This window comes from Chenopodium album, chromosome 10, assembly GCF_948465745.1.
Source record: "Chenopodium album chromosome 10, dcCheAlbu1.1, whole genome shotgun sequence".
Classification (NCBI taxonomy): domain Eukaryota; kingdom Viridiplantae; phylum Streptophyta; class Magnoliopsida; order Caryophyllales; family Amaranthaceae; genus Chenopodium; species Chenopodium album.
This window is the reverse complement of record NC_137843.1, coordinates 60,722,612-60,745,796: the sequence shown is the minus strand read 5'-3', so window position 1 is coordinate 60,745,796 and position 23,185 is coordinate 60,722,612. Positions and strand designations below refer to the sequence as shown.

The window sequence follows — 23,185 nt, the reverse complement described above, 5'->3', positions numbered from 1 at the left end:
GAAAATCTGCAAATTTGTAACAGAAAACAGGAAAATCTAAACGATATAAGACACATTTGTGGTCCAATACACACCTTATGTACATATCACAAATCATATCCACATACGAAAACAAACATGTAACAAATTTTCATAAGTCTGCCCAAACTATACACCTGCTAATTAAATAAATAAACCATGCAACACTTGTACATATAAAAATAAATTAAGACCTTTTTTGTTCTTTCCTTTTCACCCTTTTTTCACAATCTAATTGCTTGTTTGATTCACTTGTCCCTTGATATAATATATTCACATAATTCTTCTCAGAACAAACCAAGAATTTTCTTGGGGGGCTTTCCTGTGGTGCGATATTTAGCAGCCAACTCTTCTGTTTTGACAATATCCTCAGCACGTTTGGCTTCAATTGTCGCCTTCTTTTCCTCTGCTTCCTTGTGAATCATTGCCACTTTGTTCTTCATTTTTTCCGCGTATTCTGCCTTCTTCTTTTCCAACTTTTCCTGCACTCATGAAATCCTCATCAGCAAAAGAGCCTTCTATCGCGCAGCACAATATACTCAAAGAAACAACATCAATGGCACTACTATACCTCCATCTTTTTTAACTCAGCCTCAGCAGTTGCTTTTCTGCTGTTCTCCCATGCCTCTACATCAGCAATTTTCTTTTGTGCCCTGCTCATTTTATTTAGTAAGAAAAAATGTCCCATGTTTTCCATCAAAGAGCATCGTTTATATTTATATGCATTATTCAGACAACAAAGGCTTAAATCTAGAATATGGTTCAAACTATACTAGATTTGTAACATGTAAAATATGTGCAAGATCAGCTCTAGAGAAACATTCTGAGGACTGGTTCACTCAAATCTCTATTCGAAACATTGTGTTTCAGTAATTCAGTCAGTCCCTCTGCAACTTCAAGACAAAACAATGGAATGATGACATGACTGAACGTATTCTTACTTGTTTTCGACTTTGCACTTCTCACTTTCTTCCCATGCTTTGATCAGTGAGTTCCTCTTCTCGGTTTGAACTCTTGAAAGCTGAGCATCTGAATGCAACAATCAAAATACATGTAAAATCGCGGTAACAATTACTGAACTCATCTACAATAAGATGAATGAAAATATTACCTCTACCAGTTGAGCCCTCTAAAGGCTTTTCCTCTGAAGACTTCTCCTCTGCAGGCTTCTCATCAGAAGGCGTCTCTTCCTTAGGCTTATCCTCAGATGATTCTGTAACCTCTGTCCAACAAACACATTAAAATCAAATTATTTACTAAAAGTCAATTATGAGTATATCATATTAAAAGTTAATAACATAGTAATTGAATGATAAAAAATCACTTTTTGGTTTCATTTGTATCAATTGTATGCACACTGCTTGTTAGTGTCACTAAGTACAATTGTACAAACTTATAATTCAGCAAATACCCATCTCTTCTCCCCCCCTAGGATATATTTTACGCAAATTAAAAAAAAAAAAAAAAAAGGCCGATTAGACTATTAAATTCCTTTATGTAAGCTCACTCGGATGATAAAGCCGTAAAGGAGTATACTCATCCGAGTGAACTTACATAAAAACCTGTTTTTAAGTTAGTATTGAGATATTATCGTATATTAGGAGATTTGATAGAATATTTCCTTATATTTATCTTTTATATTTTAGTTAATTCCTGATATCTTTGTAACTCTATATATTCCCAATTATTTTCAATGAGAAGGGGAGCAATTCTACTCTAATTATTTTCTACTTCTCTCTAATTTATCATGGTATCAAGAGCAGGTTAATTTTTTTTTTTTTTTCCCTTCAAAATCACAACCATGGCCGGTGGTGAGACACCACCTTCGTCCCCTTTACCTATAATTGTGGGTAATGTAAAAATTCATGAAAATCATCCATATCGTCAATTTGATGATACTTGTTGGATTATAGATACCGGAGCTACTCATCATGTTACCGGCAATAAATCTTGGTTATTTGACACTCGTTATATTGAATGTCCCGTTGGATTGCCGAATGGTGAAAGTGTTTTTGCTACTTTGGAAGGATCGGTCAAATTATCCGATCAAATAACTATCTCTGGAGTCCTTTTTGTGCCACATCTGAATTGCAATTTACTTTCCGTTACACAACTCAGTGATCAATTAAATGTTGTTGTTCAATTTAACTCATATATGTGTGCCATACAGGACCGACTGAAGCAGCTGATTGGAACGGGAATTAGGCGAGATGGACTATATTATTTCTTTGGCAAGTCGAATATGGTGCAACGGGTGTCTGTGGTTGAAGCAATGTCAGATTTGGAGCTTTGGCATAGAAGAATGGGGCATCCTTCGGAGAAAATAGTTAAGTTACTTCCGCACATTAGCAATAAAAGTAGTTTAAATAAAGGTTGTGAAGTATGTTTTCGTGCTAAGCATCCTAGAGACAAATTTCCCTTGAGTGAAAATAAAACATCTAGAATTTTTGAGAAAGTGCATTGTGATTTATGGGGTCCATATCGACATGTTTCTTCGTGTGGGGCTCGTTATTTTTTAACTATTGTTGATGATTATTCAAGAGCTGTGTGAATTTATTTGTTGATTGATAAAACAGAAGTTTTTCAAATATTTATGGCGTTTGTTGCTATGGTTGAAAGGCAATTTAATCAGACAATTAAAATTGTTCAGAGTGATAATGGAACCGAATTTAATTGCTTGATTGATTTTTTTATTGCTACTGGAATTATTTTCCAAACTTCTTGTGTGGGAACCCCTCAACAGAATGGGAGAGTTGAACGAAAACATAAACACATTCTTAATGTTGGGAGAGCCTTGAGATTTCAAGCAAAATTGCCTATTTATTTTTGGGGTGAATGTGTTTTGGCCGCCGCTCACTTAATAAACCGAACTCCAACCCCTATTCTTCAAAACAAAACCCCATTCGAAATTCTCTTTAATAAAACCCCTTCCTTTTATGCTATTCGTACCTTTGGATGCTTGTGTTTTGCTCATAATCAAAAGACTAAGGGGGATAAGTTTGCTAGTCGGAGTCGAAAGTGTGTATTTTTGGGGTATCCGTTTGGGAAGAAGGGATGGAGGTTATATGATCTTGAAACTAAAGAGTTCTTTGTGTCTCGTGATGTCAAATTTGTGGAAGAAATTTTTCCGTTTGGTTGTCCGGATGACATTAATATTGATGTGAGTATGCATGATATGTCGGTTGATGTTCATAGCGATTTTTCGGAAATTTTTGAGGATGTCGAAGCCTATGAATACAATGAGGCAGCCCACTCCGCAACCCCCTTGCGGCAAAATGTTGCTGGCCACAGGGGGGCCGCGGAGTCCACTGCCCAGCACAATGAACAGCAGCAGCAAGCCACTGCCGAGGCTGCTCAACAGCAGCAACAAGCTGCTACTGCCGAGGCTGCAGCACAGCAGCTTGCTACTGCCGAGGCTGCAGCACAGCAGCAAGCTGCCACTGCCGAGGTTGCCCAGCAGCAGCACCATGCTGCGTCACAGCAGCAGCAGCTTGCTGGGGCACCGCAGCACACTCCAGCCACACAGCAGCCTGATATGGGTCGCGGTTTTCGAGAAAAATACCGGTCAGTTAAGCTTCGTGATTTTGTCACTCACTCGGTCTTTGCCAATAGTCCATCTCCGTCTTCCAATCAGTCTTCAGGTACTCCTTATCCTTTAGCACACTATATACATTGTGACAAATTTTCTGTGAATTATCGGAAGTTTATTTCAGCCGTTGTTCAAACTAAAGATCCGACAACTTTCAAAGAAGCTATGCAATATGAAGGATGGCGTAAGTCAATGAATGAAGAAATTCGAGCTTTAGAGAACAATGGTACTTGGACTTTGGAGCCTCTTCTCCCGGGTAAAAAGGCTCTAGGAAGTCCATGGGTCTATAAAACCAAGTTTCTTGCTAATGGTGAAGTTGAGCGTCTAAAATCTCGTTTGGTGGTATATGGGAACCATCAGAAAGAAGGTGTAGATTATGATGAGACATTTGCTCCGGTTGCTAAGATGACCACGGTTCGTACTGTTCTTGCTATTGCGGCCGCCAAGAATTGGGAAATTCACCAAATGGACGTTCATAATGCGTTTCTTCATGGTGACTTGGATGAAGAAGTTTACATGAAATTACCACCCGGTTTTCAGAGTTCGGATCCTTCTTTGGTTTGCAGATTGAAAAAGTCTCTTTATGGTTTGAAGCAAGCACCTCGATGTTGGTTTGCTAAACTCACCAAAGCCTTAAAACAGTATGGTTTCAAACAATCTTACTCTAATTATTCTTTATTCACTCATACTACTCGTGATACTCAGATTACAGTTTTAGTGTATGTTGATGATTTGATTATTTCTGGGAACGATTCCGCTGCATTGACTGTTTTTAAGGCCTACTTATGTGACTGTTTCAAGATGAAGGATCTAGGTCCTTTGAAATATTTTTTGGGGATTGAAGTGGCTCGTAGCTCTGCAGGTTTATTCTTGTGTCAGCGAAAATATACTCTGGATATTATTTCTGAGACAGGCTTGTTAGGAGCAAAGCCTAGTGGTTTTCCCATGGAGCAAAATCACAAATTGGGATTGGCCACCGGCGAATTTCTTTCTGATCCAGAGTCCTATAGACGGCTTGTTGGTCGATTGATTTATCTTACTGTCACACGCCCTGACTTGGTGTATTCAGTTCATATTTTGACTCAGTTTATGCAGCAACCTCGTAGTGAACACTGGGATGCTGCAATGAGGGTAGTTCGATACTTGAAAGGGACTCCTGGACAGGGTATTTTATTAAGCTCTGATTGTGATTTAACTCTGCAGGGTTGGTGTGATTCAGATTGGGCTGCTTGTCCTCTTACTCGACGTTCTTTATCTGGTTGGCTAGTTTTTCTTGGAAAATCTCCTATTTCATGGAAAACTAAGAAGCAACCAACAGTTTCTTTCTCTTCTTCGGAGGCCGAGTATAGGTCCATGTCTTCGTGTTCTAAAGAGCTAAAATGGGTGAAGGCTTTGTTATTGAGTCTTGGCGTGCAACATCCAAAGGCAATTAAGTTATTTTGTGATAATGAGGCAGCTCTGCACATGCAAAGAATCCGGTTTTTCATGAACGTACAAAGCACATTGAGATCGATTGTCACTTTGTTCGTGATGCTATTACTGAGGGATGGCTATCTACTTCTCATGTCTCGACATCTTCACAGCTTGCTGACATTTTTACAAAGGCACTTGGGAAAGCACAATTTGATTATCTTCTCTCCAAGTTGGGCATTTTTGATCCCCATGCTCCAACTTGAGGGGGGGGTATTGAGATATTATCGTATATTAGGAGATTTGATAGAATATTTCCTTATATTTATCTTTTATATTTTAGTTAATTCCTGATATCTTTGTAACTCTATATATTCCCAATTATTTTCAATGAGAAGGCGAGCAATTCTACTCTAATTATTTTCTACTTCTCTCTAATTTATCAATTAGTCATTTTAATCATCTCACCATCACTTTGATATCATATTAGAAATCCTGTGCATTAATCAAAACCATAATATTTAAAATAAAAAATAAAAAATAAAAAAAAAACCATAATAATAGTATAGGTAACAACTTTCCTTTAAAAAAAAAAAAAGAAAAAAACACATATATCACAATTTCTAAATACAGCATGAACTGCCTTTAATCTTCTCAAACCAAACTCACACATGGACAAATTCAGAGGAATTAAAACCCCATCAAAAATAACAAAAATAAATAAAAAAAATAAATAAAAATTGGAGTGTTAGAATATGCACAAAATACCATACAAACAATATAAAATTATAAAAATTAAACCAAAAGATAATAAAAATTAAATTTAAAAAAAAAAAAAAAAACAGAGGAATATTTATAACTAACTTTGAACAGAAGCAGGGGTTTGAGGAACTTCCTCAGTGGTGGCAGGAGGAGCTGGTTGAGTTTCTTCCACAGCTTTCTCTTCAGCAACAACCACAGTTTCCTGCGTCTCCACGGCCGGCGCAGGTGATTCTTGCGGAGGAGTTTGCGGTGGCGGCGGCGCGACAGTTTGAGTCTCCACCATCTTAGCTGTTTCCTCTGCTGTTGTTGCCATGTTTATCACTTGGTATTGATAATAATACCAAGTTTATTATTATTATACTTTCTTACAAGAAAAATCCAACAAAACAAAAACAGGAAGTAAGATAAGAAAGAAGTTTGTGATAAAGACAGTAGTTTATATTAGGGTGTTTTTGACAGTAGTTGTTATATTAGCTGGAATGAAAACTAAGGTTGAATGATTTATTGGTGTAAGCAATCAACCAAACCCAGAAATAAATAAGCCAGAATGGCCTTTTCATACTTTGCATTCTTTTTCTCCTCTTTTTACGTTTCTTATAATTATTAATTTTATCTTACAGTATTTTCTTGTATTTGGTAAATAATACTCCCTCCGTCCCCTATTGATGGTCACTTTTGTTATTTTTGGTGACTCAAAATGTTAGTCACATTTGCTTTTTTCAAGTACCATTAATATTATTTTTTTACCAAAATTTTCTAACATTTGCAAAAATATTTGTGCAAATTTAACTTTCCCATGTAAATTTTACTTTTCCATGTACTTTAATTACTTTCTCTCTCTACTTTTTTGCATACCCAATGTAAATTTACTTTTTCAATGTACTTTCTTTATTTCTCCTTAATTCTCGTGATTTTTTAGCAAAAGTGACCATCAATAGGGGATGGAGGGAGTATTCAATATTTTATGAATTGTTAATGATGATAATCTGATAATAAAGTGAGATGTAAAATTATGAATTTGGCTTTATAAATTACAAAAGGGGGATATGTTGACTGCGCCTATTATTTTCTATGTTTAGTTTTTTTTTTTTTTTTTTTTTTTTTTTTTTTTTTTTTATTTTTTTTTTTTATTTCCTGTGTTGGTTATCTTAAACAAACGAAAATAAAGAAATTCCTATTTTGGAGGATACTTTTTGTTAATTCTAAATAAAAATAGTTATTCTGGAATGATATCTTGAACAATAAATAATTTTCTATTTTTTACTTAAAAAAGTTGTTGAATATTTAAGTGTTACATGATACATAGTAGATTGACTAAGGTTAAATAGGTAAAAGAATACGATGAATTATACGTGTAAAGGAAACTAATTAATAAGAAGATGACGTGGTAGTTCCGTGTCCTTCCCATTAGAAAAAATTCCGGATTGTTTCCAACTGCTAAGGCTTGTTGATTGAATACAAATCATTGGAAGGTAGACTCACCAAGCAAATCGACAAATTAGCCAATCATATTATACGGCCCATTGTATTAATTCTTGAATCAATTAATTATTATTTAATCAAATGTTGAGTATGATTTCATATACTTTTATACTATTTTTATGTTCATGATCATGATACAGGCGAGACAATCCACTCGGGACCCATGATGGGAACTGATATTTGGTGAGATTATGCCATTTTGGCCACATTAACAGAGTAGTATAGCTGTACATAATTAGTGTTAATCATTATAATAGCTTAATATGTTTCAATTTAAGAAAATTAAACGTAGTTATCGTTAATCTTTATTTTGTTCAGGATGTCAATTATACAGATGGATATCTCGTCTACAATACAACCATACGACGACAGATGAGCAAAACAATCTTTGTGTATTATACTAAAATTTGCCTTACTAGGATTAGTAGTAATATAACCATCAATTCCAGAATCCAGATGTAGTGTAACAAAAGGTGTTCACTGTACTAGCAACAAAGGTACCACTACGTATTATTTTCACTTTATGAGACCACTAACAAGATTGTCACTAACATACAAATATACTACGTAGCTGATACCAACATGACTATACATCAACCTCGAAAATAATAATACAGGGAAACAAGCATTCAGAATGGTATGATATTCTTTGTTCCTGCTTCCCCTATCTCCTATAAGTGAATACCAGACATTTAAATAGCAGAATAGCTGCTATAGTCCTCTGGCTCCTGATCCTTCTGAGCATACACCGTGAGCAAAACAAACGCACCAAACAGTACAGTGGCGATGGCAGTGAAGTTGACAAGATAAGCCTCTGCACCAACTTTGTCAAGGCCTGCACTCTCAAGGAAGGTAAGCTTCTCCAGGAACCCTATTGCTGCATTTGCAATGGCTAATGAATACACAAATATCCCGAACAGAACATGCCATGGAAGTGAATCAGCTCTCAGGGATGAGCTCCCTCCTGGGTAGAAGAATGTTACAAATCCATATATCCACTGCAAAATTTGTCCCACCAGTTTGTACCATAATTAGAAGTTGAGGGAAAAAACACTCACGTGGCCATGTTTTAAAGATATATAACCACAAAAATTGACAGCAATCCAGCAATATAGTTGTACAATAATTTTATAGTTCTACGCTGGTTAATTGTAAAAGAAACCGTCTTCAGAATTCATTATGACACAAAGGTAAGTCAGACATCAGTAAACAGCTCTATCTTGTTGGGCTGATATCGTGTGACTGTCACTTACCAACAGAACTTACTGAAGATCACATAATGTGAAGGACTGAAGGGGAGCTGAGCAGTGATGCATTAATAGTCACTATTACAAGTTTTGCCCCAGTGGCTTATGTTGCCAATTCTCAATCACACTAATTTAAATTCATTTGTATGCCAAATCCCTCTCGGCCACTAAGTTCTGAAATCATCCAATTAGTAGCTATCAAGAATTCACATTTTCCATCCATGAGTCATAAGCTTGGTAGTTTTCCACTGTTTATTGATCATGACTCATGAGGTTACAGATTAGTAGCTAATTTCCTAAATCATAAACTTGACATTGGCATCCTTTAATGAATTTTTGTAAGGTATAGGAGTTTACCTGAAGGCCATAGAGGACAATGATGCCGATCCCAAGCCATGAGTGCAAGCTGTACAAGTTCAGGATTGAACTCTCGTTATGGAATTTGAATGCCGCCCATATACCAACAATGCCAAGAATTAGTGCAACAGCATGCAGCACTAGATGAATCACTTTCTTCACTTCTTTCTTGAAGGGCAGAGATTTGTAGCTTACAATTGCTGCAATTGAATTGTAATTAGTATGTTACAAAGACAACCTGAATTTCCAGCTAAATAAAAATAGGATACTAATTGCAATATGTTATAAACTAATAGTTTGTCTGATTTATTACCTTCCCCTCCAAGTATTATGAAACCAATCAGCATCAAAACAGGATGAATCTGTCAAAAGAAATAGCTGATGGTAAGTGCTCAGTGCAAATCCAGACTGTTCAACAAATCCCATCAAAATAACAACATTGCTGATAAAGCCATCACCATATAGGTTTACATCAGAGCTACCTTGGTAAAATTGCCTAACTAGCTTTATATTGTAGTTTGGGAGGATTAGTGATTTAAGTAATACAGAATAATATGCTTATTAAGTTATAGAACAAAAGAAGGTAAAACAAGATCATCTCAGAGAAGTTACTATGCAAGCGACCAGTTACAGCCTAGATGTCCTGTAACAATGCAAGTTACCTTCAAATTTAATACAGATGTTCTAAATCACAGAGAGACACATTCCTAATCCTCCATCCAGAGAGAAAATAGATCAGTCTAATTTAGTGGTTTACCTTTCTGCAAGCTAGCATTATGTTACCTTATTAATTAAAAAATTGATGTTCTAAAGTCTTATAGCCACATTTAAAGACACAACCAACTAATTCATCGGATAATAATTTAAAGAGATGGAATATGAAACCTAAAGAAGCACTAGTCCAGTAAACAAAGATAAAGTATAATCACTATAAACGCAATTCTAAGTATATAGGATGGGGAATTAGTTCAAATTGACTCGCACACTTCACTTCACTTCACTTGACCTATCATTAAAAAATATTCATACCTCACACCGTGACTTGCTCACTAGCTAATTTCCTAGAACCAACTTCAGTGATTAACCTATTGATGAATTTCTCTTCAAAATTACATCTGTTCCAAAAACTTGAGTATGTATTAAAGCAATCTCTTCTTTTTAATGACCAGCAAGTACCTTCCTTCTAATGGATCTTCAAGTCCCAAGACTCCCAACATCACCTTTTAATTCTACTCCGTAATACATTAACATTTAAAAATAGACCTTATCTTAATAGGGTAGGTCAACAAACATGGTAAAGAAGCGCTTCAGAGTCAATCACTAGCTGCCAAATTGAATATAGCACATATTAAAAAAGCAAGACTAAATTATAAAAGAAATTGTTTTCACTGTTTAAATAACACCATGTTTCACACGTTCCACATGAATCAGATGGAAAGGGCTAAGGAGATCCAGCTCACCAAAATCTATTCTATCTGCAATCCTAAAACATTTCCACAAAGGGAAAAAAACACCTCATCTTATATTGAAATGAACAATCTACGTTAGCAATATGTTTGATACATCATAGCATATGAAGTTTCAAAATACTGAGTATGTATTTTCCTTGCATAACGGTTTGGAAATCTGGAAAGACATAAAGGACAATTTAGGAATCTAGAAGCTTGGAAGGGGAGCATATTGAGTTACTTCAGACTATTATCTCATATTTAACCTTGGAGTTTCTCGTACTAGAAACATTTATCATCAAGGATGTCCAAGAAACACAAGTCTTGTTGCACCGTATCAAATTCAACAAGGAGCTAAATAGACTTGTATAATCTAGACGACTAGACACGTTCTTCCAAGTTCCAAATAACTACTCTTTTATCATTTGATAAAGACAATCATCTGGACACTAAAGCCAATGGGCTTCCAACTGCTCACATACTAATACTAATAAATATAGAAATTTAGAAAGTCAAAAACATGTGCAAAATTAATTGTCGCATACACACTAACACACCTATCTCATACCTAAACCAACCAAAAGTCCAAATTTATCCTCTTCTGAGAGATACAAGCAGACAATATGATACTGTGATCTAGAACACCCACCAATTACACAGCCTCCCATTTGTTCTTCTTATAGCTGATTCAAAAATAAACTTATACTAAGTAGAATTATTGCGGGATTGGTGGCTTCATATATTTTTTTTCCCTGTAAAGTATTTTTTAGCTGTTCCCACCAAATTGGGAACTATAATCATTGATCAAATTCCCAATTTCAGTAGAATAAAATCATCTGTCCTATTCTTGGGACAATTAAAAATGTAAAATGGCGCTACAGATGTAAAGCAAAAAAAGGAAAGTAAAAAAATAAAATAAAAGGGCAAGATAAAAAATGAGGGAATGGTTGTTAGGGAACATACGTTGAAGATGAGGCTTTTATTGGTAGCTTCCCAGGCCAAACCACCTCGGAAGTGGATGCACCAAACCAATACCATCACTGCGCATGCTACCGCTAGCGCGTGTACCACAAACGTTAACGGAGTTGCCTTTACCACAACAGCCATCCTTCGCCTCTCTTTTTCTCTCTCTAGAATATCTCTGATGATCTGATCTCCTTATGTAATGCCAAAGTTCGTTGTATTCCAAAATGAAACAAAAGCTAAACGTCGTTATATTTGGTAGCTAAAGTATGGTTTTTTTTTATCTTCTTCTATCGGAGGAAATTTCGACTTTTATTTATCTTTGGCAACTTGCCGTCAGATTAAGACTCCAGATACCTGTTTATAGAAAAAGGATAATACGGAGAAAAAAAGAAAAAAAAAAACTAAATTGGACTACGTGGAAGAATCTACAAGTTCAAATTCAAGGTAAGGTCCTTAAGATCCTATTGGTTTTGGGCCCACATGGTCTAGAATTCGTGTGTCTTTCACGGACTACCGCCCATTTCAGTCTACATAAGCAGATATGAATGGAGTTGAGTGGTCATATGGCTAATGAAGAGGGAGATTATGTGTTCATTTCAGCATCACTAGATTTATGCGATTTCCTGAAACGTGTGAAAATATTCAGCTCGAAATACATGTGTTTGTTAATTGGATTGTCAATTATAAAGGGAAAGATATTATGAACAAAAATTTGTAAGAGCCATGTAGTCAAACATATAAGGAAAACATAGGTACATAGTACACTATTCCACCTAAAGGCTAAAATCAAGTACTGTAGTATACGTTAAACATAACATTACTTACACAAATAACTACAGAATACATGAGATAAGCATTTATTAATAACATATCTCACCCTTAAATCATAATTGTTTCCTAAAATAAGACTATCAGTTGAAGTAGATAGTTGAAAATACATTCTTGTTATACCACCAATCAATAAAGTTAAAAAATTCGAAAATAATAATTATATTCTTATTATAATATTCACCTAAGATGAAGCACCTGAAATAATGATTTGTTAACCTCTACCTCATTTAAACCCATATATATTCCCTAAAATAAAACTTTATAAGTAGAAAAAGATAAGAAAAATATCAAATCCATTATCCTACTAGTTTAATACATAACACAAGTAGATAACCAGGTATACGTTAGACGGATAAAGAATACTTAGTATAAAGGAAGTCACAAATGCCACTAAACATTACAATCATTTAAAATTTTTGCTTTTATGACATAACTAAAAGAAGAATTAATGAGTTGTACCCAGCTCTTAGAAGCTGTGACAGTTTCCCTCAGATTGAAGTCATTGCTCAGTATAATACTTTAATGTACGTGCCTGCCACAATCACTTGATTTCTTAAGTTGAAAATAAGCTTGTTGTATTTTATCCTCTGTTTTGGAGATATGTACATGCAACATGCTCTTGATCTGTAATTAAAGAGCCAAAACATGCATCTAACACTTGCAAGTTGCAACAATACTACAAGTTCATGAGTTCTCTAAGATGCTCTTTCAACATATAAATGGACACAAGTCACAGAACATAATGGAACAAACTTCCAAAGCACAATAAAAATACAGGCTTAACCCAATATAAAAAAGAAAAACACATTTCATGATCCCAATTTATTTAGACAAAGTCAGGAGTCATTCATAAAACAAAGCAAAATGAGTATTATATCAATTTTATGTTCATCAAAGTAGAGCAATCCATTCCATTCCTAATATGCATATACTCAACCATATTGAGCAGCAGAATATCTCTATAGTTTACACTTACAGGCTTTGGACTGGTATGTGTGGATACCAGTTAGCCATGGACCGAAAGAATTTACTCAACTTTAACCCACTATATTGTCCCAGTAAGGGCCTGTTCTCATTGACTGAACTCAGCTGAACTGAACTGAACTGAAATGAATATTTTATAAGAGAAGGAAATTAGGAGCTGAACTGAACTGAACTGAGCTGAGCTGAGCTGAGCTGAACTGAATTTCAACGTAAGAGAACAGGCCCTAAGTCCAGTAGAACTTAAAGGCTTTATACAGATGGGCCCAATTGATGAGGCTACACCTGGGCCCAATTGATGAGGCTACACCAACCATCTCTTATCCTTGCCTTTAACTTTTCCTGCGAAGTCTAAAGCTGATAAAAGCATATCTTGATGCCTACTCAAAGGTGCAAGCAGCAAGCATACACATCTTGAAGTCTACTACCAAAAGTGCCAGATTAAAAATCCTTCAACCTTATGAGACTATTCTATTTGGAGACACTAATAGTGATTACATTGAATTTGGGATGTTGATTAGAAAAAAGGAGTTATTTCCCTAGCTTGGATAGTTGGGGGGGGGGGGGGGGGGGGTGGGTGGGGTGAATAAAGAATTGGACTGATATATTTCTCCTCTTCTAGATTTTTTTTTTTTTTTTTTTTAATAATCATTATTGTTTTAATTGTTAAAAGTTAAATTCCTAGCCCACTCAATTCCTTTCCATGTTCTGTGACTTCTCTCATTCCCTCACACCCTCTTTACTTTGCAATTGCAAATCAACAACACTAAATCATGTGCAACAAGGCCTAGAAAAAGGCCCAACTTATTCAAAACCCAAATCTTGTCATATGAATCATGTATGTTAGCATAATGCATTACTCCGTATTAAATATAGAGGATACTAGCTTCAGCATTCAAATTATTTACATTGACACTTAATTGGTTTTATTACCTCGAAATTTTCATCCCTCGTTTGTAACCAATAATACCTAGATGATTCATTCGGACCTCTTCCCCCTCTTTGTGAGAGCGAGTGTCCTACTATCAAGTTAAAGTTATTTTCTCAGCATAGGAGGGAATTCTTGACTTCATTACCAATTAAATTAAAAAAATGCATGACCTTGAAAGTTGTAAACATGTTCCATGACTGTCCCAATAACATAATTTATACTTGATTATAGCTGCGTCCCCAACAAGTTGTCAGATGCAACTATCTACTCCGTAATATTCAACACCAAACATTATCTAATAATTGGGGACGAACAAAAAGTTACAGTAGAAAAAAGAGTGGCTTGTTTACTTAAATGACTCATGAATGCAAGATAATGCAACTATGCAAAGATAAAGGTTAGAAATGGGCTTAATAATGGACGAAGATATGTTTTTCCGTTAAACTAGTGAAGGCTAAACTAGTGTATGAAAAACTAGAAACTTTTGTATCTCCAATCATATAGCTTATATTATACATCTATCCCATCATAGTTCAATGAAATGACAAGAGCTTTATTGGGAAATACAAAATTATAAATCACTTGATTAAGCTTTACATTAGACATGTAGTGCAGGATTAGGAAACTCCTTAATTACAATAGCCTAAAAGGGGTCAATGATTATTACTTGTACATGGCATTATAATTAAGTTGACTAATGTACTCCTAATTTGTAAAAGGCATTACTGTCTGCCGCTACACACGGAAAGAAGATTTTTTACCGACATAATTTAATTTTCTAACTTCGGTTAATCCATGCTCTAGCATTTATTGCTGCAAAAGAATTAAATGTGCCTGAGTACTGCCCTAACCACTCAAATCAGTAGTAGGAAAATCTAATCTTTTTATCCTTAGATAATACTCTACGCTATACTTTGGAAAGTCTCCAAATAAAATAAAGCGACACTTTTTAAAAATTAAGCAAGTTAAACTTCACCATCCATCTGCCCTTACTATTTAAAAGAATCTTAATTAAGAAATTATTACACGAAGTTATAAAAATATGAAACATACTACGCACTATCAAAAAGAATAGTTATGTATAGATAACTTATCATTGTAACGATGAGAACATAGTTGATTTCCCAAAATAAATTGATATAATAAGAGATTGAATGAATAATACTCCTCCACAATTTAGAAGTTAGGATCACCTTGACCAAATTCTGCACATAAATAATTTCAAATCCCTACTCCAAAAAGATTTCCACCTCATAAACTTTAATACTCCTAATAAAATTGATGCTCTAAAATTTACAGAACTAACATAGATAAGTGGGAAAAAAAAAAAAGAATGAATAAGATAGACTCTGAATTCATCTAAAATACAAATTTACTTCGTCATTAGGAAACTAGAAAGAAAAGATCTATAGAAATACGAAATGACTACGCAAAATTGATCCAAAAAAGATTGACAACGAAATTAAATGAGTTTTCTTTTTTAATTCTAACCTTATCCTTTGTTTCAAAGAGGAAATTGTAGACTAGAAGAGGACTTGAAAATAGAAAAATGATCTGGCACTAGTGTGTGACAGACACGATTCCATGTGCTACCACCCCCACAAAGTGCTAACTTTCGACTTAAATTGTATAAAGACAATTTGCAGGCGTAATATATCCCTACATTTCATACATCAAGGTTCCGTCAACGATTTGGGAGCTTATATATTTCACATTATGCAGCAAAGGTGGCACCATCTAGCATAAACAGATCCTTCCATCAGTATCATTACTGTCTTCACATGAAACTCTTAAATCTTAATCCAATACCATCCAATCACCAATGTACACCCCCTCTTTCACCTCCCAAACGTCTCAAAGAAAAGAGGATAGGTTAAATCCTAGATTTCCAAGTACTGGTATCTGATTGTTACATTAAAATGATCTTTTAATGTACTCCAAGAACAGCAAAGAAGGTTTGTGATAATTAAATGCTAACCACAGGCAAATGTGGACACTGACTAGACAGACTATCTGTATAATAATAAGTCCATATAAATCATTGCCTTCTAAGGATTTATGAGATATAAACTTCAAAATACTTCATATTTTTATAATAACCAAATGTAAGTATGTAACTGAGAAGGCTCCTTAGCATTTAATTATCACTGCCAAAAATAAAAATAAAAAAATGAAGGCTCCTAAGTCCTTCCCCACGTGCCCACTTAAAACAAGCATCGGAACTCACATGATTTCCAGCTGCTGCTCTCACAGCCAATATTAAACTTTAATCAGAGAATGATAGAGAAGTTTCTTTCCTTGCCTATTCTTTCTTGTCCTGGTGGTAAACTGGTTTTCTTTCCATTCACCTAACCTTTTGGATGCTTTACCTCAAGCACTCTAATAAGGATAATTAAAAAATTTTAAAATACAATCTCTGAAGATTCTGGGCCCACATGTACTGAAAAGGGTAGAAAATTGAAAAAAAAAAAATCGAAAGTGAATGGGCCAGATCACCTTTCTAAAATCAAAGGAAAAAACAGAGAAACAGATTAATTCAATTCCTGATAACTAATTTCTAAATTGTTATACTACGAGTACTTGTGTAGTTTACTACACCAGAAATTTTCTTACCAGGAACCTAGAGCTTAAGAAGGAAGTTCACTGACAACAAGGTCCCTTTACTCTTATTCTCTTGTACCCTGTCCCTTACATCTCTGCAAACCAGAGCTCTACTACCAATGCACGAGAATACTAATCAGAAGGGGAAAGATCAACTGCGAATTTGACGTTTCAGGATCGTGAAGTGAGTTCCGAATCGAGTTGTCTAAAAGTCCAAGATGTTCAAGGTGGGAAGATGGAGGAATGAAAAGATCAAAGCTGTATTCAAATTACAGTTCCAAGCAGCTCAGGTATCAATCTAACTCCATCATGAAGAACACCATGAGAAGTCAAAGAAAAAAAAAAAATTTCTAGTCTACCACACTATTCTTCCTTTCAATCATAAAATGAATTGTTTCTTTGATTTTTCTAGTGCATTATCAATTTCAAAATTACTTGATTTCACATATGCAAATGACAGATGATTTGAATATGTGATCATATATTAAAGGTTCGTAAAGATGTGTCTTACCAGGTATATTGATTGTTATGCATTCTGAATTCTCAGGTGCCATGTTCCAAATTGAAGCTGACGATATCTGTGGTTCCAGTGGATGTCGGCCAACCAACAGTTAGATTGGGAAAAGCTGCGGTCCAAGATGGGATCTGTATATGGGAAAATCCAGTGTATGAAACAGTGAAATTAACAAGGGAGACAAAAACAGGAAAAATTCATGACAAAATTTACCAGTTTATAATTTCAACTGTAAGAAAACAGCCAATGTTGGTCTCATTATCATCATCTGTGGCTTTTTTCTGCAATCTAATTTATTGCTTCTTGTGTTGTACACTGTCAGGGATCATCAAAATCGGGCTTCTTGGGAGAAGTTTTTGTAAACCTTGCAGACTATGTTGAGGCAACTGCACCGTCCACAATTTCCCTGCCAATTAAGTCCTCAAACGCTGGAGCATTTCTGCTGGTGAGCTCTCTACATCTCTTTGGTTCATTCAGCTTATTTGTAACAGACTTAAAGTCAAATGTCTTCTCCTTACCCAAATTTAATAACAAAAACAGAGAAGAGTGGAAATGCTGTTGCTCTCTTTCATAATACAGTTAAATCACCCCACCTAACAAGTCTTGGTATGATCGTAGATCTAAGGGTTAGCTACTTTCTATTTCACTGTAATGTGGAAGTTCCAAGTGCAATTGCTTATCTAGGAGAAGAAAGGTTAGGAACGAAATAAAGCAACAAGTGCGATAGATTTAGACTTTAGAGTTTAAAGTTTAGACAAGAAAATTAGGGTTCTTACTTTCCATTGATACATACTTATAGATAAAGACAAATCAGCCATCCCTTCAGAATTTCAGATAGTCTCTTCACTCTCTAGTAATATAGCACTATAGCACTATAGCCTCGCAATATCATTTTTATGGTCAGTAGTTATTCTAAGATAGTAATCATAGTATAGCTAATTCAGTATTTTTCTGATTAGTAGTGAATTTTATACAGGTTACAATTCAAAATATGCAAGGAGCTGATGATCAAAGGTACTGTCAAAGGCATAATGATATAAATCTTTTGCTCTCAGTCTTCTGTCATCCCAGAAATTTGATAAAGATGACAATGTATCTGAGTAACATACCTTTGTTTTCAGAGAGCTTCAGAGGGATATTGAAGAAAATGAAGCATCAATTGCACATGAAGGCAGCTTGCAAAGTCGAGACAGCTACTCTCAACCAGAAGGGAACATAACTAATAATACCCATGAAGTATATTTTCATTCCAACTACTCAATTTAAAATTATGTGGATGTCTTAGTTGGTGAAAATTTTTGGGATGATGCCCAAAATCTGGGGATCCCATCTACACCATTAACCTTGCGGCTCTCTACACCCAAATCAAATATTGAATAAATAAAAACAAAAAACCAAATTATATGTCATAAGATGTCTAGACTTACAATTTGAAATATATAGTGCATGAAAGAAATTTTCAGACCAAACTTTCAAGTCCATTGGGTGTTTTTATAAAGTGAAATACCTCCTTTTTTGTGGCAGGAGTACTACAACAAAATGGATTCTCTAGACAATGAAGGAAGAAAAGATGCAAGGAATGAAAACACCTTGAATGCTCTATTTGAACAGAAAGAAAGTAGAACCCAGCAGGAGAATGTCAGTGACCAATCACATTACGAAAAGAGACCTGTATCAAAAGTCCCCAGTCCTGCAGACAAGGAACAACCAACAAGAAAGCCTCTAACGCTAGATTGGAGTTCAACTGATGACGATGATGATATAATCAACTATGTGGACACTAGTGATAATGGTCTGAGAGAAAGAGAGCAAGAACCTCCCAAAAGTCTCATTGAACAGCTCAATAGAGAGAATTTAGCTTTGAAGAGACAGGCAGAGGTAACTGACATTGAGCTGCTTTCATTAAGGAGGCAAGCTGTGAAGGAAACAAAAAGAGCACAGGAATTAACCGGGCAAGTGGTTAGGCTAAAAGAGGAAAGAGATGCACTTAGAAGGGAATCTGAAAAAATCAGGTCAAAGCAAAATGGAGAAAATGGCACTGAACATCCAAAGGAAATGGGAGCTCAGGGTAAGCAGTCGAGGCATCGCCACAATGAAGGTGAAGAAGGCCATGTGAAGGATTTAAACAGGGCCATTCGTTCACAGCTGAGGAAAACACAAGATTCAAATTCGGAATTAATTCTTGTGGTGAGGGACCTTGAAGAAAAACTAGGTAAGAAAGAGAAGGAACTAGCCAATCTTACCAGAAAAATGACAAGTGAAAAGAGGCCAGAAGAATTTGAAAATACAGATTCTGAATATGAGCTGTTTGGTGACAAACAAATAGAAGAAGCACAAAGTCCAAACAGAGATTCTAGAGAAATAAATCAGTTGCAACAACAGATTACAAACCTGCAAAGTGAATTGGAGGACAATATGAAAGAGAACAGAAAGCTTCAGGAGCATATTAAAAAGGTTTCTCTAGATTGTGAGATTGCAAAGAAGGAAAATGATGATCTCTCTAAAAAGTTTAACCAAAAGCAGCTAGAATTGATTAAGAAAGAAAGAGAGTGCACACAAAATACGCGAAATGTGGAAGAACTTGAATCTCATATAGCAAGGTTGGAGAAGGTGATTAAAAAGCAAGCAGAAGAATTCTGTGGATCTTCAGATACAATGCTTGACCTTGAAACCCAAGTAAACAATTTGAAGTATGAATTGGAAAGGCAGGAGGCAGAATTTGAAGATGAGCTCAAAGCAGTGAACGATGCCAATGTTGAGCTCGAGCAAAGAGCTCTGCAAGCAGAGGACACCTTGAGAAGAACAAAACTAGAAAATGTTACTACAGCCCAGAGGATACAAGAAGAGTTCCGAGAACTTTCTGAAGAATTAGAAAAAAAGTTTAAGGAAAATGAAGAGTTGACTGCAACAGCAGAAGCTGAGGCCAGGGAACTACACATTCATATCAGCACTCTTGAAGAACATCTCGAGAAAGCTACCAAGGAGCTTGAGCTAGTCCAAAATCGATGTAAAGCTGAGGTGGAAACGCTTTCAAGACAATTGAAAGAGAAAGAGAACGAACAAGAGCAACTACTACTTGCTCACAAAAGTGAGACTGGGGAGCTTAAAAGTATCAAAAATAAAGTAGAAGACAGATGTGAAGCCTTGTCAAAGGAGAGTCAAGCACTCAGAATGGAAGTAGAAAGGCTTACAGAAGAAAATTATTACTCCACAAAGAAGTTAGAAGAAACAACAACACTACTGGATGAGACAAAGAAGTCTCTTCAGGAAACAAAGAGAGATAGGGAAGAGCTAGAGTCTAAATATGCCTTGGCGATGACAGAAATTAAAAGAGCAGAAGAGGAGATGAAAATCCTAAGTTCCTTGAAAGAAAAGGAAGGTGGTGCTATGGCTGAAGTGCAAGCAGAATTAGAAAAGCTCCAAGTTCAGCACAATGACTTGAAAAACCAATTGTCTGAAATGAAGTTAGAGGATGAGAACCTCAGAAAGCAACTCAACAGGCAGAGGGAAAATCTACAGAAGAAGGACCATGAGATAGCCCATCTAGAGAAGTTGAAGGACAGCAGCTCCAAAGAAGTATCTGCTCTTAAAGAGAAAGTTAAGCAGCTCAAGGTAATATTTCTAACTTTTAATAGGGCTAATCAACATGTAGAAGTGTGTTGTGACCATACATTGCATAGTTCACAGCAATATTATGAAATCTTATCAATGGCATTAAAATAGGGACATATACTATAGGAAGATTAAGGATGTGCCTACGTCTTAAACCCTACCCCAACACCCTTTCTGCCATAACAATAATACTCTTATATGCTGAGTTAATAATAGTGCATGTTGATACTGATACTTTAATTCAGTTTCAGAAAATAAAAATGGCTTCCTAATTAAAGAGCTAAACCATAATTCCTGCAGAATAAGCATTAGGTGTCTTATAATACAGAGAAAAAAAAAATCCTAGAAAAGCTCCAAAAAAAAAAAAAAAACACACATCTTTTCCGCTAGAAACAACATTGCTTGAAGCCATATCCATTTCAAAGCATTGCATAATAGTCCATTAGTTAAAGTATGTAAAAAGGGAGAGCAAAAAAAGGTACAAAGATATTCTGTAGCTCAATTTCAACTTTCTCCAACACATAAAGGCAAGAGAGGAGATATGAAAACCCTTTCCCTGGTTCAATCACCCTGAAACATCTCCTTGAAATGAGCTAGCTCAAAAGCAAATATCATAATGCACCAAATCTAAAATGTAAGATATGTATAAGGAGTTGAATCCCATATATTAACAAATGATTTCCTGGCACGTGGTTCCTGTCCGCAAATAGGTATTAGGGAGGGAAGGGGGGATATTTACACAAATTTTTATTATTAGTGAAAATATTTCTGTTTTTACCCATATCATAGATTTAGTGCATTTTTCAAAACTAAAACTTTTACTGCTAGATGACACTCAGAATTCTTAAAAATGGACAGACATGCTCAGATACAAATGATTTTACCCTTTGAAATCCCCCATGGACCATAACTTATAGAAAGTGCACCTAGAGTAAGGTATGATACCATGGGTCTCCGGTCTCCATACTACTTCATTGGCCCCATTGAATCAGAAACTCAATCCACTAATTCAGCTCTATCCCACACCCATGCCTCATCAGAATAACATCTCCAGTATCAAGTTGCTATGATATGAAGGCAAATCTCTACCTGTTGTTAGCTTAATCATAATTGCAATGTTACATTCACCTAGAGAAATTCTTTGTAAGTACACTAGAAGCGCCAATTATTTTAACCCCATGAGATGATGAGACCACAGTTTACATGTTTGTTGTTTTCTAAGGATTTCCAAAGAGAATGAGTAATACGTTATTTGTCCCACATTAAGAGTCTCAATTTACCCCCTCAATTTGAAAAGTCATCCTCACAACAGAAAGTCATTTCACTAGTTAAGTTTTTTGTCGTTAACATGCTTACAAAACCAATTTCGGACTTCTTAAGTGGGACAGAGTATCACTCATACATACTCTTGAATGTGAGCTTAACGATTACACTTTGTCAATCCACAGGCAGTCAGACCCTCTGGAATATCTGCTGACAGTGGTAGCAGGGTGGATGAAAGAAAACACATGGGGAAAAAAACACAGCTGTCAGTAACTCCAGGCAGGTCATTGCAAAACGGGGCCAGCAGAGCATTAGGAGAAAGGTGTAGTAAACAAACTCTTCTAACTCACACTCCCTTTGTTCTACTTTTTGAGTGATATAGACTTTTTGCTTAAGCTAGAAAATTATCGTTCCAAATGCAGAAGAGAAACAAGCTCGGAGAAAAAAGCCACAGATTCTGAAACCAGTGATCTATTGACAGAAGTTACATTACTGAAGGAGAAGAACAAAACAATGGAAGATGACCTCAGAGAAATGCAAGATAAGTATTCAGAAGTGAGCCTAAAGTTTGCAGAGGTTGAAGGTGAAAGGCAACAGCTTGTAATGACCATACGCAACTTAAGGAATAGTCAAAAGAAATAAATTATTATACCCGACAGAATGTAGGTTAGAAAATGAAGAGAAACAATTGATAGATATGATGATCCAGATTGTGCACCAAGAAGCAAGACCACATTCATTATGATGATCCAGATTGTGCACCAAGAAGCAAGACCACATTCATTATTAAAATTCTTTAGTCAAATGTAAAGTTTAATATTTTTCTATTATAATAAATGGTGATTAAGCTTCTTGGAAAGGCCAAATCTCTGTCTAGTGACTGATATAGTTCTGATGTTCCATCCATTTCTACCACACCTTGAGAAGGTGGAATTCATGGCTATCTTCAATCTTTTAATATAATAGATTATAAATATTTTGCAAGCATAAGATTTAGAGTTTATATGAGAAATGTTATTCAGAAAAAAGCTAGAGCAGATTTTTAAAGGTGCTACTGAACTTTCACCATTATTTAATGATAGTTAACCTGTGCTTGTAACTACTGTACATAACATCAGAATTTCTTCTATAAGTACACATCTGAAACCCAAAAAAATAAAAAAAAAAAACATG

At 35.5% G+C, this 23,185-nt stretch overlaps 3 protein-coding genes across 3 annotated transcripts; 1 reads left to right on the top strand and 2 right to left on the bottom strand.

The window, feature by feature from the left end:
• Positions 1-13: 13 nt before the first annotated feature.
• LOC145562806 (remorin-like) lies at positions 14-6,262 on the bottom strand. The gene is made up of 5 exons (XM_081623208.1): positions 5,882-6,262; positions 1,130-1,240; positions 960-1,047; positions 590-671; positions 14-500 (listed from the first exon to the last, which is right to left on the bottom strand). Exons 1-5 carry the CDS (start codon positions 6,090-6,092, stop codon positions 306-308), a joined length of 687 nt encoding a protein of 228 aa, XP_081479334.1. The 5' UTR covers positions 6,093-6,262; the 3' UTR covers positions 14-305.
• A 1,372-nt stretch (positions 6,263-7,634) lies between these two features.
• Positions 7,635-11,616, bottom strand: LOC145562805 (transmembrane ascorbate ferrireductase 1-like). Its single transcript, XM_081623206.1, has 4 exons — positions 11,277-11,616; positions 9,179-9,227; positions 8,866-9,065; positions 7,635-8,259 (listed from the first exon to the last, which is right to left on the bottom strand). Exons 1-4 carry the CDS (start codon positions 11,418-11,420, stop codon positions 7,954-7,956), a joined length of 699 nt encoding a protein of 232 aa, XP_081479332.1. The 5' UTR covers positions 11,421-11,616; the 3' UTR covers positions 7,635-7,953.
• Positions 11,617-16,591: 4,975 nt separating this feature from the next.
• On the top strand, positions 16,592-22,986 carry LOC145562804 (uncharacterized). The gene is made up of 8 exons (XM_081623205.1): positions 16,592-16,913; positions 17,171-17,368; positions 17,460-17,582; positions 18,114-18,151; positions 18,259-18,373; positions 18,662-20,749; positions 22,198-22,334; positions 22,435-22,986. The coding sequence occupies exons 1-8, from the start codon at positions 16,842-16,844 to the stop codon at positions 22,652-22,654; spliced, it is 2,991 nt and encodes a 996-aa protein (XP_081479331.1). The 5' UTR covers positions 16,592-16,841; the 3' UTR covers positions 22,655-22,986.
• Positions 22,987-23,185: the final 199 nt, after the last annotated feature.